Here is a 16,014-nt window from a genome sequence, read left to right as displayed (position 1 = left end):
AGTAAATGACTTTCATTTTTGGGTGCACAATCCCTGCAAAGCTGTCTTCACTGCTTTGTATGTGTCAGCCTTCAGGTATAACTCTGCAGGTATTTATTCGAGGAGAAAGATGACTTGATTTCCTTGCCGGTTGATTGTTGCAGAGAAATCCCTCTCTAACATGCAATGCTCATAAATGAAGCAATATACAGGGAGATGGCGGATTCCCTAAGGAGCAGAGTCATACGCACCTCTCCCTTTAGTAAACAGGCACCACACGAATGCAAGGGATGACAGAGAGGAAACCATTCTGCTCCGGCTCGATTAGATTAGCAAAAAATTCACTGGGAGAGGAGGAGGGGGAGAGAGTCAAGCGTACATAATTAATTCTGACTTTGATCACTGTCGCTGTCTTTCAAAGGGCTCATTTCCCATCTCCAGCTCTTTAAGAGACAGACATTATATAGCAACCCTAGAAATTTGACACATATCCGTTAGAAGCCAATACAGAGTGTCAAAGGGAAGTTTTCTTGACAAACAGTCAAAAGCTGTGAACTTATAGGGCCTTTTTTTAAAGATCTAAGCTCATGGTCTAAAGTGCATGGTGCAGGTACACTCAGGGCATGTCCGAATCCACTTTTGCTAGTTTAACGACCGGAAAACAGTCGGCGCGCCTGGGCGCATGGCCTAAATCCCTATTCTTCTAATGAGTAATGGGTGTTTTTTGGGCGTAACATGCAATAAACCAATCAGAGTCTCATCTCCCATCCCCTTTAAAGGCAAGTTGGGCTCATGCCATGACAGTTTCGCTATTTACATTTCAGAATGTAATTTTTAATTTTTAAAAATGTTTGTGTGCTGCTGTGCATACCTGTGTGTGTAATAAGCTAATTGTACTTTAGGCGCATATTACTAATATACTTTTTAAATAACAAAGAAAAAATATTGCACCAGACTTTAGACCATGTTTGAGTTGGTCTATGGCACAGTATATTTTCAGTTCCTTAAAATAGCAACGTGCCAACAATGCGCCTGAACACACCTCTTTTTAGACCAGCATGCCCATGGGCAAACAAATGTGCACAAATGCATTTGTTATTTAAACAACGCAGTCGCATTGTGCCGGGTGTATGACAGTGCCCATAGTTCAGATGTTGTTTTATGGTTTATGTGTCAAACACCATGAACTAAATGAGGCTTTCTCATGTATTCCTGTCTCTGTGAATCTGTCCTGGAAACATACCCAAGCGAAAGATATCTAATTTAGCCCAAAGGCTAGAAAAACTCGGCTAGCTTAATGCGCCAAGCTGAAGTCCGATCAGATCTACCGAGGTATGTTTCCAAGGCACCTTAAAAGACAAGACTTTGATAGCCCGAGGACACTTTGCGTCGCCTGTTTTGAATAAGAAATTCTTTTAATGAGGGTCTTTAAGTAGAAGTGCGTAGCTCTGAATTGTCTTGTTGTGTGCACCAGACTGCTTGGTGGAGGCTTGCTAATGCTAATCACAGTTATTAGCTGTAGCTTGGGGGCCAGTGGCGTCCCAGCTCTCCACTCTCCTCCCAACCCATCTCACTGACCAATGTCCATGGGGAGGGGGAAGGGGGGCCATAGAGGAAACAACACCAAAAGGCAACAACGGCACCAAAAGCTGCGTAATGTAACGCCTGTCATCTCGACTCCCACCAGCTGTCATCACTGCAGGGTACCCCAGTTCATTTTTTTAATTGACTCCGTACTTTACCATTCCATTTCCGTACCCCCCCCCCCCCTCCTCAGCATCTTCAGCATTCATTCTGTCACCCTCTGATTCCTTGAGCCTCTCTTTCATTATTTAGGAGAGTCCCCCTAAAAGACTGCACAGTTTTGAGTTTTTCCAAATAAACGCTGAACTGAGGTAAATGAATAAAAATCCTGTCATAATTCTGCTAAATGCATAAATGTAAAAGCAAAATTTAAATGTAAACCAAACATGAGTGAATGTTTCTTACAGGACTAACGAGACATGCTTTATTTGTGTAGTGGGATGAGGTTTTCAGCATGTGACAGTAACACAGAACAAAATAGATCAGCGAAGCCTATTCAGAGTCCCTACAGCACAGACAGAGAGTGAAGAACACAGAGCTGCGCTGAATAACTCTGGATGTTATTATTATGCTGCCTGTACCATAGATAGTCTCTTTCTCTCGCTCTGTCTCTCTCGCTGTGTTCAGGCTGTGTAATGAATGACGGCAATGTTATATTAGCATGTCGCTGTCCCTCTTTTGATCTCGTGGACGGGTTGGTGACAGGCCCACCATGACACAGAAAAGAGAAAGTCATTCAGATATAGAGAAAAGCTGAATAGATGACTCCAGAGATTTACAAAGCTTTAATGCTCTTTGCTATGCAGCCTCATATAATATTAAAGTCGGCATGAAATCAAATTTGACAAATCTTCATTTTATATGTAATATTGTAGTGTTTATTATAAATGATTTATCTGTGCACTTCATTATTTTTTTTAAAATTCATGTACCCTTATAATCTTTAATCAAATACATTACCCTACCATCCCCCTCTATTCTCTTTCGGTCACGTGTCATGGCGAAAGGGTGCGGCCAGAGCCGATGAGGGTGCGGCTATAGGTGAATGTAAACTAGCATTCAAATCTGCCTCTATTTTGTTTGCAACGCCCAACCTCAAAACGATCCAATCAATTCCCCGATGGACGAAACCAAGCCCCGCCCTAAAAATTTTTCTAATTTCAGAAGCCGTTTAACGAAAATAATGACAATCTCAACTTCCGTTTCATGCCGACTTTAAAATTATGCATCATATTTTTTTTCTTATTTTCCAAAATACAAAATCAACTGTAAATTGTGTTAGCAGTGCAAGGTTGTGGGTTCGATTCCCAGGGAACACGTTATATAAAAACTGATAGCCTGAATTAGGGCTGCACGATATTGGGAAAAAATGACATTGCGATATTTTATTTTTCTGCGATATATATTGCGATATTTTTTCTTACAAACAAATGGGGTGAGCACACTTACATTCTCATTTTAAATGATTTAAACATCGACACCATCGTGTCAATCGATTAATATGCACGAGGGAGAGAGAGCAAGACAGAGCTCGTGTTGTTTGAAAATCGGTCTCTCTCTCTCTCTCTCAATTTAATTCATATTGCTTTATTGGCATGACATACAAAGGTACATATTGCCAAAGCATTGTACATATCAGAATAGAAACAAACAAAACAAAAATACATATATATATTCATAAGAGGAAAAAAAAATACATGCAAAATAAATCCATATACATTTCTATAAACATTGATGGTACTTCTAATGTACTCTCTCTCTGTCTCTCTCGCGCGCGCTCTCTCTCAAGGGCCGGGGAGCAGCTGGCCCGTACAGTTAATGAATAACGGATCAACTACGACAGCCTACATCGCACATCCTGCGATGTGACTATTATGGATTCGTACATCGCGATATCGATGCTTAAACGACACATCGTGCAGCCCTAGCCTGAACGCACTTTAAGTCACTTTGGATAAAGGCGTCAGCTAAATGCATACATTTAGAACATAAATTAAAATAAAATAGTTATTTTAAAGTAATGCATTTTCTTTCCTTTATTTAAATAAACATTACAAATATTATTGACTATCACTTTTAGCCAATAATACTGTATCTACATCAGTGTATCCCTGTTAGTAATTAAGACATTTAGGCAAAAATTAAGGTTACAGTGATACTTTATTTGTCTGGATACATCATAAAACTGACCTAAAATTGAATGTAAATGGTCTTTTCAAATGCAAGAAAAATCTACCCTGATCCAACCCTCTATAGTTTTTACTTTATATTCTCTCCAGGCGTGTGTGAAGCAGCAGTAAAGTGTGTGATGTAGTGAGGTGCATTAGATGCTTGTTGGCTGACGGCACGAGTCTGCTTGTAGATCTCAGCTCTCAGGTTACCGTATTGACTGCATCTGGAGAGGCTCCAGGGCCCAGCGCTGGCTGCCAGTGCCAATCCAGCAAGGCAAACTTTCATCATCCTTGTCAGGGCCATCACAAGCGCCTTGTTTGACCATACATCTTCCTAATTGTGACAGAATGCTTCAACATCATTAATTAAACATGCTTTCATTTAAGACGCTCACAGGGAGTTGAGGCCTGGGAGGGGGCTGGGCAGTATCATTGTATGAAAATACAGCATTTTATGCTTTTACTAGCATTTTTTTTTTTTTTGACTGGCTGGCTTTGTGTTTGTGTCTCTCTGTCTAGTTATTATAGGATCGTGGTTGTGTTAGTGTTAACGCCAAATAACAAAATGAAGTGGTTTCTAAGAGGCTTTCACAGTAATACCGTAGTGGGAGAAGGTTCCTCTGTCATCCGTATATTATAGAGTATCTTATGTATGCGTATGTGTGTGTGCATTCATTCCGGTGCTATTAACACAATGTAATGCTATTGATAGGGCCTCCTCCAATCACAGATCAATTATAGATGAGTACAGAGAGAGGTGGGATTTGTCTCCTGTCACCATTTAATGAAAACATGCCAGAGAAGGACAATTACTTCATCTCTGGCTTTATATTTTCATGCTAGCCACATCACAGTAATTCTTGTTTAGAAACTAATAAACTTTGCCTCATTGACTAATAGAAGTAGGTAAATGAGTTGGCTTAGTACAAGAATGAATTTACACTACCATTCAAAAATCTGGGTCATTTTCTTTTTCTTTTTTTTTTGAAAGGAATTGATACTTAGCAAAGGCGCAAAAACAACAGATTTTAAACGTGCAGACTGGTTAATTTTGTGTGTGTTTGTGTGTGTAAGTAAGAAAGTACGTAAATACATTTTTTGCCAGACCACAACAAATGAGAACTGCCCTCATAAAAAGGGTTATTTCTGATCAGTTTAGCGTAAGTAAGTACAGCATTTGGCAAATATGTAGAATAGAAACATACCATATTGCTTATTTAAATGTGTTTTTTTTTAAAGGTACCACGACTTTGAGCAATGCTGAACATTGCTGAAAAATAATTCACATGTTCTACTCCAAGGAGATTTTGCAGAGAACTAAAGAGCCATGAGTCTGCTGTGTGCCATATGTCTGTCTTTCTGATATAAAAATCAGGCCAAATCCTCCTGTCTCAACAGTAATCCATTCCACTCTTTGACTCCCAACTTAATTCCCTGAAGTTGATACCATTGGTTTAGACGCTGAAAAGATAAACCCCCTGACTAAACCTAGCTCGAAGCCCCTGACTGGGCTAGCGCCTCGTTTCTCCTAAAGACTTTTTTATTGTTCCAAAGGAGGATTACAAGGCTCTGCAACCTTGTGATTGAGCATACAATTTAAAAAGATTACAATTGAACAAACATGAGTAAGATGTGAGTTTTTCTGGAGATTATCACAGGGAATTCCAGAGCCGCATGGCCTTGTTATACAAGAGAAGAGAGTGAAATTAGGTCTTGCTATCAGGTGCGTGGGTTCTAGATGGGCAAATCAGCTGTGAAAAGGGAAACGCTCAGGAAAGCGACTGCTGGGAGGGTGAAATTAAGACTCGTCTTAGGAGAAGTCACATCAGAATAGCCTCCAAAAGTGAAATGGTCCATTAGAGACTTCAAAAAAAACACTGCAGCTCTTGATGCCAAATAGCACACGCCAAAAAATAAATAACAATAAGATAATAGTAATAATAATAATAAACTAACTAACTGACAGAAAGAGAGGAAAAAAAGAGAAAGATAGGGAAACATGGGGTAGCATGTTTATTAAAGTTTTTTCTTGACCTTAAGCTTAAATTTCATCAGTATATATATATATATATATATATATATATATATATATATATATATATATATATATATATATATATATATATATATATATATATATATATATACTGACATTTAGATTTGGGGCATATTGTTGTTTATCCATTTTTCCATGCATAATTGATGCATTATGTTAAACTAAAATATTACTATATCTGTGAAAAGGCATTGTTTTGAAGGTGCGTGTCTTACCCCCTCTTCTCCTACAGACTGAGATAGAAGGAAGAAACCAACGGAAGACAGAAAGAGATAATGACCTGCTCCACAGAAAAACTGTTAATCTTTGTCTGCGGGTGGTTGAGTTCAGCTCAGTTCACATCAGCAGCGCAATGGGCACAGACCACTCACACACTCACACACACACACACGCAGGGCCGGCAGCATTATGGCCTAATCGATTGCCATGCCATTACAGAGTCAAAATAAATAAAGTGCATTGCGTCGGTTTGGGGTAATTAAACAACAGCAAAGTGAATTGTATGATTACCCGCATCCATTGTATTTATTTAATATATTTCATGCATTTAATTGTGCACTGGAGGATATGGTTGAAATGAATAAATCATTATTTGCCTCATTAGATTTCCTCTCCAGATGAATGTTGCGCGCTTCTGGGCCTGGGTTTCTTTAGTTGATGCTGTGCACCAGTCACGTTTTACTCTTCCTGTCTCTTTCTATTATAAAGGCATAAGAGACTTGATCTTTTTCCCTTTTGTTTAGCTATTGATATACACTCGTGTTTTTTTATTCATTGTCTAATAGTTGGGTGGGCAGACAGTTGAGACGAGCCTGAAATCGGACAGTCAGGTTGTTTTTTTTTTTTTGAAAAACAAAGCAATATCTTTTGAAAACGTCTTGAAGTTACCGTCACAGAGTTGAAGCGATGACGGTGCTATGAAAAGAATCACTTTGTGTGCACATGCACCAAAGAAGCAGGATGTTCACTGTACTACTAGGAGTCTCTAGAGAAATGTGACCTCGCCGGTGTCACTCATCCCGTGCACTGAACTCTTGACCTCTGGAGCCGTCTGACAGCCCCTGACATTTGCAGTGGGAGTGGGCTGATTGGAAGAGGCCTGGCTGATTGCGTTCGGGTTGTGGAAACATATTGCAGCACACTGGTTGCCTCATCATTTGCTGTCATCTTCAGAATGATGTCACATGAACATTTGCATTGCCACTACTGCAGCAGCGGCATCAAGCGTGGGATGTTTTTGCAGGTTTACATACTGTATAAGCCATATGTGTTACATTTATATCGGCAGCTCTCCAAGGGGACATTTATGTGATCAATACAGTAAAGACAGTAATATTGTGAAATATCATTGCAATTTATTATTTTTTTTTTTTTTTTAAGAACAGCATTTATTTAGATTATAAATATTTGGAAACATTAAACATATCTTTACTGTCAGCTTTGAACAATTGAATGCATCTTTGCTAATTACAGATATTAATTTCTTTAAAATAACATCTTTACTGAACCCAAACTTTTGTAATGCATTTTCATTTTTATTGAAGGTTTATAATATAAACTTTATATTATATAAGCAATATTGTTATGTTTGGTCACCACTTGACATCCACTGTAACTGTAACCAAAACAGATCTTTGCCATAAACTATACAGTGCATATCGGTTTTATTTGCATTAACATTTTCTTCTTCTTCTGTTATTGCTGTAGACCTTCTACAGAAATGAATGGCTGCTTGTTTGCCAAATTCTTGGTAAATCTGGATTTGTGTGTTCTTTGTTACTGCTGCAGGTGCTTTCTGTCTTCAGTCTGCCTTTAGTGAACAGAACAGAAGGAGAGACATCTAGTGGCACACAAAGAAAGAACAGTTTCTGAAGTTCTAATAGCACTCCACAAACAGCCAAAACTCCATTAGGAGTCCTTATATAATTTTATTTTCTTTCATAGTGTAATAATAACAATTCCCACAAAGAATCTTAAATATCCTCCACACTTTGCTTGTTTGTTTCCTGCTAATTTGATGATAGTTTCTGCCACCGATAAGAGAGTGGTATACTCTCAGCTCTGTTTAACACATTTTACTGAATCGTTTGACCATATTTTAATTGAAATCAGGTGAACAGGGTCTTCTTCAGAATAATTTGAACAGTACGTGTATATCAGAGCAGCAGTGGAGTGAAACATTTCAGTAAGGTTCAGGCACAAAACTGAGCAACACTGTAACACACAACCAATATAAACAGAGATACATGTCTTAAAATCAAAGAGCAAAGTTCCATGGTATATTAACTTATTCTATATATTAACTTAAGTTGGACATTTTTTTCAAAGTTTTCCAGAGATCCTGACAGTTGAACAGCTATGAAAATAATCAGTGGATAGTGGACAGACAAATAAAATAAAAGCCTTTTCTCTATCTACATTTACTGAATCTAAGTAATTATTACATATTTAGTTTAATGCTTTAAATAATAATTTGACGCTTTTACTCTTCATAAGACCAAGAACCAAAAATGACATATCATAATTTATTCTAAATTATTGTGCAAATCAATGAAATTATGGTTTTATTATCTCATACCCTGCCAAGATCAGTGTATAGTTCCTCATTTTTGTCACAAAGAAGAGAGGAATTAAAATGAAGGCCATATATTAATCCTCAAGCTCTATAATGTCTCATAAAGAGACAATATGATGCTATTATTTTGATTTTATTACAGACATTAACTTGACCATTATGGAGGTCACTCAAATGATAAATTATATATATATATATATGTGTGTGTGTGTGTGTGTGTGTGTGTGTGCTTCTAATTTTTAAGTGTCATATTGAGACATTGCAATTCTTAGCTTAACTAATATTAGATATATTATTCCAAGTATGCAGTTAATCAGAAATGACCACTTACTGTCTACTGCTTAGCCCAAGACAACATGATATTTCTGAAAACTTTCAGGATTTCCAGTGGCTTTGATGACTGAAGGCTGTTTTAGCAGTTGAACCTTCAAAATGTTCAAAGTGTTTATTCTCTCTTCCTTTCAGTTCTCAGTATTCGTGGAGCTCAGGAGGAGGAGCCACCAGATGCTCAGCTCATGCGATTGGACAACATGCTGCTAGCCGAGGGCGTGTCCGGACCTGAGAAAGGAGGCGGGTCGGCTGCAGCCGCCGCTGCAGCTGCCGCGGCAGGGGGCGGCGGGTCCGATAACTCGGCCGAACACTCAGACTACCGGGCCAAGCTGTCCCAGATCCGTCAGATCTACCATACAGAACTGGAGAAGTATGAGCAGGTGAGAGAATAGAGTCTGGACTTCTGGAGATCAGACCTTTGTATAAACGCAGGTGCTCTGCAACACCAAGCACACCAAAAAAAGTCCTCAGGTTAGGATATTTGAGCAGCTCCTGTAGTTATGTCTACATGCACAGAGATTGATTCGTGTGCTGCCCCTCTGTGCATGTTCAGGCGTGTAATGAGTTCACCACCCATGTGATGAACCTGCTGAGGGAGCAGTCTCGCACTCGACCTATCTCCCCCAAAGAGATCGAGCGCATGGTGGGCATCATCCATCGCAAGTTCAGCTCCATCCAGATGCAGCTCAAACAGAGCACCTGTGAAGCGGTAATGATCCTGCGCTCCCGCTTCCTAGATGCAAGGTCTGTATACGTGTGTCTGTGTCTCTAATACTACATCTAATATATGTTATCTATTTTCATTGCAAACATGGAGTAAAAAGACAAAGTGTTAAAATATCAGAGCCCTAAAATGCACCACAATTTTGTAATTTTTAGTGGACGTTTGACATGTTTTATTTTCAAGTAAAGTGTCCAAATATATACACTACGGTTCAAAAGTCTGTGGTCTGAAGTTTTTCTGTTTTTTTTTTTAAAGAACTCGTTTCTATGCGAAGAAAGACTTCATTTATTTGATCAAAAGCACAGTAAAACTTTGATCTATACATTGTAGAAGTAAATACACAGTAAAAAGTGTGCTTGTTTTTATATTTATATTTAATGGAATTCAACTATGTTCATACATTTTTAAGTGTGAATGAAATGTCCAAACACTCTTTGGAGCCACTGTATTTACACAGCAGGTTCAAATGTGAAGGACTTTCTATACATTGTAGCTTCTGAATCAAACTGGCTTTGCTTTTTCCCCTTTCTCACTCTCTCTTTCTCATTCTTGCTTTCTCTCTTTCTTTCTTTCTTTCTTTCTTTCTGTTCTGCCATTTTCCATTAGACGAAAAAGAAGAAACTTCAATAAGCAGGCCACAGAGATCCTGAACGAATACTTCTACTCCCACCTCAGCAACCCATACCCCAGCGAAGAGGCCAAGGAGGAGCTTGCAAAGAAATGCTCCATCACAGTCTCACAGGTGAGACACACCGACCTTCACCCCATACAGAGATGCGGAATACATACGAATGCTTAGAAATCTGTAGTACAAAGAAACTAAAGAGATCTCAAGTAACATTAAGGTTGAAATGAATTTATGTTCTTTCGGGTTTAATCGTTCAGTCTTGTCTCCTCAGGTATCCAACTGGTTTGGAAACAAGAGGATCAGATACAAGAAAAATATTGGAAAATTCCAAGAAGAAGCCAACATGTACGCCGCCAAAACCGCCGCTAACGCAACCAGTGTCTCCACCCACGGCAGCCAAGCCAACTCGCCTTCCACACCAAATTCAGCCGGTGAGTATTGCGATAAATCGACAAACAAACAAAAGATGTGCTCGTTTTTCATTGGTCTTCGGTGAGTTTTAGAATATAGCCCTGCTAGTGGTGCGGAAACTGCTAATTTAATGCCATCAAGCGGCAAATAAGCACTTCACCATGGTAATGTTTGGAATATTCGACTATTGCCTGCTTTTAATTTCCTCCATTTACCGTAGAATTCCCATAATACCTCTCTTTATGAGATCCAAATCTGCGTCTTCTTTATCTACATGAGCAGCTTTGCCAGCAGCATCGCTTATATAAGACCTTCCACTACCAATAATTCACCTTTTACTTGCAAAATGTTCTGCTTTTCTACAGGATTGCTAGTCTGACTTAACAGTTGTTTGGCTAAAACTGTATTTGCTTTATCTGGTGTGAATGCACATAAACCATTAGCCGGCTCGGGAGCTGTTGTCTGGTTGACCTCCTGGATGTCATTATGACGAGATGGTCAAGCCTTTTGTCATATAGCCTTGAAGGGATTAGAGGTCCATGTATATTCAATTAGTGCTCTGCGGCTTTTAAAGCGGAAATTAGGTTAAGCCCTGCTCTCTCTTAAACATCTTGGGAGTTCTCCTCCATTAAATGACAAATAGTATTCTTTGATTCCTTCTGTGACTCAATTAGCACGTCCTGAATGACTTGGCTGTGGCAGTGTAACTGTACTGTCCATCTTAGATGTAACTGTAAAATTAATGAAAGACTATCTTGGTCCTTCTTCGCCCATTGTTGTTCTTGAAACACTAGCTATTTTAGATTTGTTTTTTTGTGCTTAGCAAAAGATGCGGTCACATTAGCGAAATTTCGGTGCAAGTTTGCCAGCCAAATAGGTTTATTGTAGGTAGTGTAGCAATAAATAAGGCAGACCTCACACAAAAGTCACTTCTAAACCAAGCAGCTTTCTGTGTGACCAACTTGAACCGATGTGAAATCTGCTGGGGGAAATTTTTGGTCCACATAGAAAATTCAAGAATGCATGAATTTCTGTTAAAATGACTGGTTTCACCCACAACAATTTGCCAAACAACAGAAAATGCTTCTGCATCTGAAGACAAATGTATATGTGTGGCATTTAACTACAGTAGAATTACTTCGTTTCCCTACTAAAACACAACAGCTTAAATTTTCCTAAGGTGGTTAGCTAGTTACCCAGCTTTGCCAAGATGTCAGGCAAGTCTGTTTTGATGGTTTTAGAGGGATTTGGGCACTGCCCAACCATCTAAAGATCAGCAGGTTCAGCAGGGCTGTTCTTAAACCTAGTGAACAACCTTTCTGTCAGCTTTTAGACAGCATCCTAACTGGAACGGAACTTGAAAAAAGGCTGATTTATTATGCTGTCTATTATATAAAATAAAAAAGTGTAGTGCTTATAATGTGAAGTATACTGGAGACTAGAATGGGCAACTGGTTTAGGTCTGTGCAATAAATCATAACCAATATTTAGTAAAGAAAAAAAAAAAAAAACACCGTATAGATAATAAACTTATGAGTAATTTCTGATATTGAGCCTATATCTAGATGTTCAGGTATGTGTCAAATAAAAAAAGGTCTTCCCAACAACCTGCCAAAATAAAAGTTTGGTTTAAATTGAATAAACTATGACAGTAATGTATTGCTACAGTAACCTACATTCAGTAAATTGTACTTCTTCAAAAATAAGAATAATAATCTTATCATACAACTAAGATATTTTTTTCATCCATGCTTTATTTTATACAAGGTTGGTTGTGCAACACTTTATTTGACAAAATAAATGCAATTAAAATGCAGCGTTTTGTTGTAAACTGTTATATTTGCGGTTGATTTCGGTTGAAGTTTTATGAAAAATTGAAACTGATCTCATAGGGCCCCAAGTTAAAAGTCATGTTTACTTGTAAACAAACAAATTATTTTTACATTCATTCTCAAGGTCTGATAGATATGTGGAATGCATTTCCTTCCCCATTAATGGTTTGAAATGAATATTGTGATAAATACTGATATCAAATGATATTGAAAAAAATATTGTGATGAATGTGTATTGACATTTTGCCCAGTCTTAAATTGAATCCAGTAGTTTGGCATTGGCTTGTTGCTAAGCTAATAGCTTAGTCCCCCAAGAGACATAAAAATACAACAAACGAAAGATTAGGAAATCAAAGATTGAATTAATTATAATATTTATAATGGCACATCTCTCTACTTGTTATAACCTTGGATTTAGGAATTTGGTACCGAGTTTGTGTTGTTTTAAACACTTGTAGCAGAAATGAGTCAAATCAGACAAATCAAAGAGTCTATCAGAGCTGTGTGCATTGAAACATGAGCTGAATTCCTCAAGGAAGTCATAAATCAGTTCTAGTGCCACAGGAACCAAGCAAGATAACCAACCAACCAACTTGTTCACACAACAGCTTTCAACATTAACACCAATAGAACAATTATTGACAATTTTAATTCGAAGAAGAGATTGTCAAATGTATTGTTCGTGATTGGAATGCAACGCTGGACATCACATGTAAACCCAGGAGATCAAGTTAAATACTTGCATTGACTTCCCCCCCCAGCCAGTGAAACCAGACTGAAATTCCTAAGGGGGAAGGGCTTTAAACCTTTGTCTTCACAGAAAAGTCCTTTGCCAGAGAATGGCAAAGAAACCCTTTTTATACATTATATATGGACCAGAATGAACTCAAAAAAGACTTATGAATGAATCATTCCATTGCTTAACTCCATATTCATTTACGTGTAACCCACACATTTGACTATCATGTATAATCACTTATTGTGTATGTCTTTTGATAACTATAGGATACCTAGTCATGTCTAGTATTCAAATAATCGCATTTTCTTGCTTGATATTGTCCTGACAATCATTTATTTGTAAAATATATCATAATCATGTTATAGGAATCATGTCCAAAATTAGACCCTGTGAGGCAAGAACCACATGCTTGGTAAGATAAACAAATGATTTATGATACCCACCCAAAGAACATATCTGATTGGTCAAGGCAACATTTGAGGGGTGGCCAACAAGGAAGTTTTAAATACTTTGGACCCCATGAAATTTTGCTTTTTAGTCATGCCTTGCTTTTAGTCATGCCTTGCTTTTAGTCATGCCTTGCTTTTAGTCTGCCTGCTGCTATTAGCCATGTCGGCTTTTAGTTCTAGTCTAGCTGCTGCTATCAGTCATGCCTGCTCTTAGCTTTTAGCTTGTAGCTTTGCTACCTAGCTTTAGCTATAAGCATCTAGCCATGCGGTTAGTCGTCATTGTTCTTTGAGCGCGGTTCCAGCGTGCCTGCCTACTGCTGCTACTATGAGAAGGAACACAACCTAGTCTCGTCAAACTTTATTTCTTTTCTTTTCCGTTTGAGAGTTTCGTGTTCTGAGTTAAGTTTTGTAACGTCCATTCAACTTCAACCAGCGAACACGACTCTGCACTTTCAGCCAACGCCCAACAACCACGGGCTTCCCAAGACGTCACTTCAGAGACTGAACTTCCAACCAATCAACGACCTCGGGATAGCCCTTTCACCGAGGCTCCTTCTTCACAGGAGATGCAAGTAACTTTACCTCCAGACTGTGACCTTTACTGGTGTATCTAATATAATTTTAACCTCATTGAGGAACTCAATGCGAGCGCTAATTACGTGATTGATGGTTGTTCATGTTTATGCAATTTAACGTATTGCTGTTAACTTGGGATTCCATATTTCCATTCTCTTAAACTCATCTTTCCCTAACTTTCGACCTTCCTGCAATTTGTGTGAATGTGTGTGTGCGTGTGTTTATGTGTTAGATTAGTTTATATGTCTTAGATTTATCTAATAAAGCCTTATTCATATTGAAAAGAGAAGTATCTTGTGTTTTGTGCTTACAAGTTAATGTCTTAAACTGCCGATCTTGTTACTGTGCTAATTGATAGTGTTTTCACTATAGTTTGGATATTAGTATCCAGCGCAGATTTTATGTTAAACGGCTCGTTCACTGAACCGCAGGCGCGTCTCCGTGAACAGCCGTGAAACAGTGATTCTGTTCAAATTCATTTTAAAATCTTAAATGATTCCCTTTGAGCTAAATTGACCTGTTTCCCTTACACACTTATAGTTACGTTTACTAACTCCCCTTACTTCAGTCTTACTGTTGCATGACAGTTTCTTTTCTTTATCTATCCCTTTCTTTCTCTGTCTCTCTGTCTCTCTTGGCCTCTCTTCCTCTTAGGTTCTGCTGGCTCTTTTAACATGAACTCTGGGGACTTGTTCATGAGTGTGCAGTCTCTGAATGGGGACTCGTACCAGGGGGCCCAAGTCGGGGCCAACATTCAGTCACAGGTAGGGAGTACCACTAAGAGAGGGCAGATGACCAGAACTAATTTAATTCAGTCAATCACACATTGTTCTGTCATAACGGTGGTCCTGATTACCTCTCTTTCAAAATCACCTCTTGGAATCCATTAGTGCTCAAATTCTTTTTTTATATTTATAAAAGTTCTAAGAAAGGACTCTTAGAATTGTGCTGCTGCCTTTTTATGGGGTACTTTTGTTAACTGAGCTTTGAACTCCATTTGCAAGCAAGCACATGCTATTCTGAAAAAAAATATTCATAATATTTTGTTCTTGTGTTTGCCCATATTTTCAAGGGAGCTTTCACCATTAATACTGAATGGCATGTCTATGTCATAACTGATCAAATAGTCATCATCTTGTTATATATCCTTGTCACAACAAAGTTCATCTCTCAGCGCCACCCTGCTCATCATATTGTCTGGCGTGTGTACGTTTCTGTTCAGCTGCGGCTGACTTGACGGGCCTCCTGACCTTGAGGACGGGCTGGGGTTACAGTTTGCCTCCAGCAGTTGTACACTGCTCCGTGGCCATTGTCAACTTCCAAATGAATAGACCATCAGAGACAGTCTTGGAAACAATACAGCTCTTGTCAGCGGGTTTGCCTATCTGTCATGCTGTCACATCCGCCACCGTAGCTGCCTGTCCTTGCCCAGTACACTAGCATCCAAACACAGGGTGCTTCGGTTTGTCCCCTTTTGACGTTTCTAATGTTTTCCTCCCACAACAAAGTTACTCTTCTAAAGGCTCAAGGTGCTTCATGAATATTCAGTGCGGGAATACCAGCGGAATCTTCTGAAATTAGTTTATGTGGTGCAAGAATTACACGAGTGAGATATTACGTGTTTTTGTGTGTGTGTGTGCTTTGATAGTGCTGAGTAAAATATAGAAAATATATTATAAAATATATATAATCTCATATAATTTTTTTGGTTTTCATATGTTAACATTTACAAATACACATTATATATGTGTGCATTTACATATATATAAATGTAATTATTTAATTACTAATTGATAAAATGTATATATTAGAAAATATTTATACTGTGTGTATATGTGTATATATATATATATATATATATATATATATATATATATATATATATATATATATAAATTATGTACTATGGTTTGATAGTGCTAAGTAAAATATATACAGCTTATATAATATGTATATATAT

General features: G+C 38.2%; 1 protein-coding gene across 2 annotated transcripts in view; it reads left to right on the top strand.

Annotated features, from left to right (window-relative positions):
- LOC113115311 (pre-B-cell leukemia transcription factor 1-like) overlaps window positions 1-16,014 on the top strand; it is a 57,748-nt gene that overhangs the window by 36,283 nt on the left and 5,451 nt on the right. Inside the window, exons 3-7 of one of the 2 annotated variants that reach the window (XM_026282796.1) lie at window positions 8,831-9,075; window positions 9,249-9,439; window positions 10,026-10,161; window positions 10,319-10,478; window positions 14,709-14,818. In XM_026282796.1, coding sequence (XP_026138581.1) covers window positions 8,831-9,075; window positions 9,249-9,439; window positions 10,026-10,161; window positions 10,319-10,478; window positions 14,709-14,818 — 842 coding nt within the window. The remainder of the gene's footprint in view (window positions 1-8,830; window positions 9,076-9,248; window positions 9,440-10,025; window positions 10,162-10,318; window positions 10,479-14,708; window positions 14,819-16,014) is intronic. The other variant, XM_026282805.1, reaches the window with a different exon arrangement.

Source organism: Carassius auratus, chromosome 2 (genome assembly GCF_003368295.1).
Source record: "Carassius auratus strain Wakin chromosome 2, ASM336829v1, whole genome shotgun sequence".
In the NCBI taxonomy this organism is placed as follows: domain Eukaryota; kingdom Metazoa; phylum Chordata; class Actinopteri; order Cypriniformes; family Cyprinidae; genus Carassius; species Carassius auratus.
Note: the sequence above shows the minus strand (reverse complement) of the source record. Positions and strands in the feature narration are given on the sequence as shown.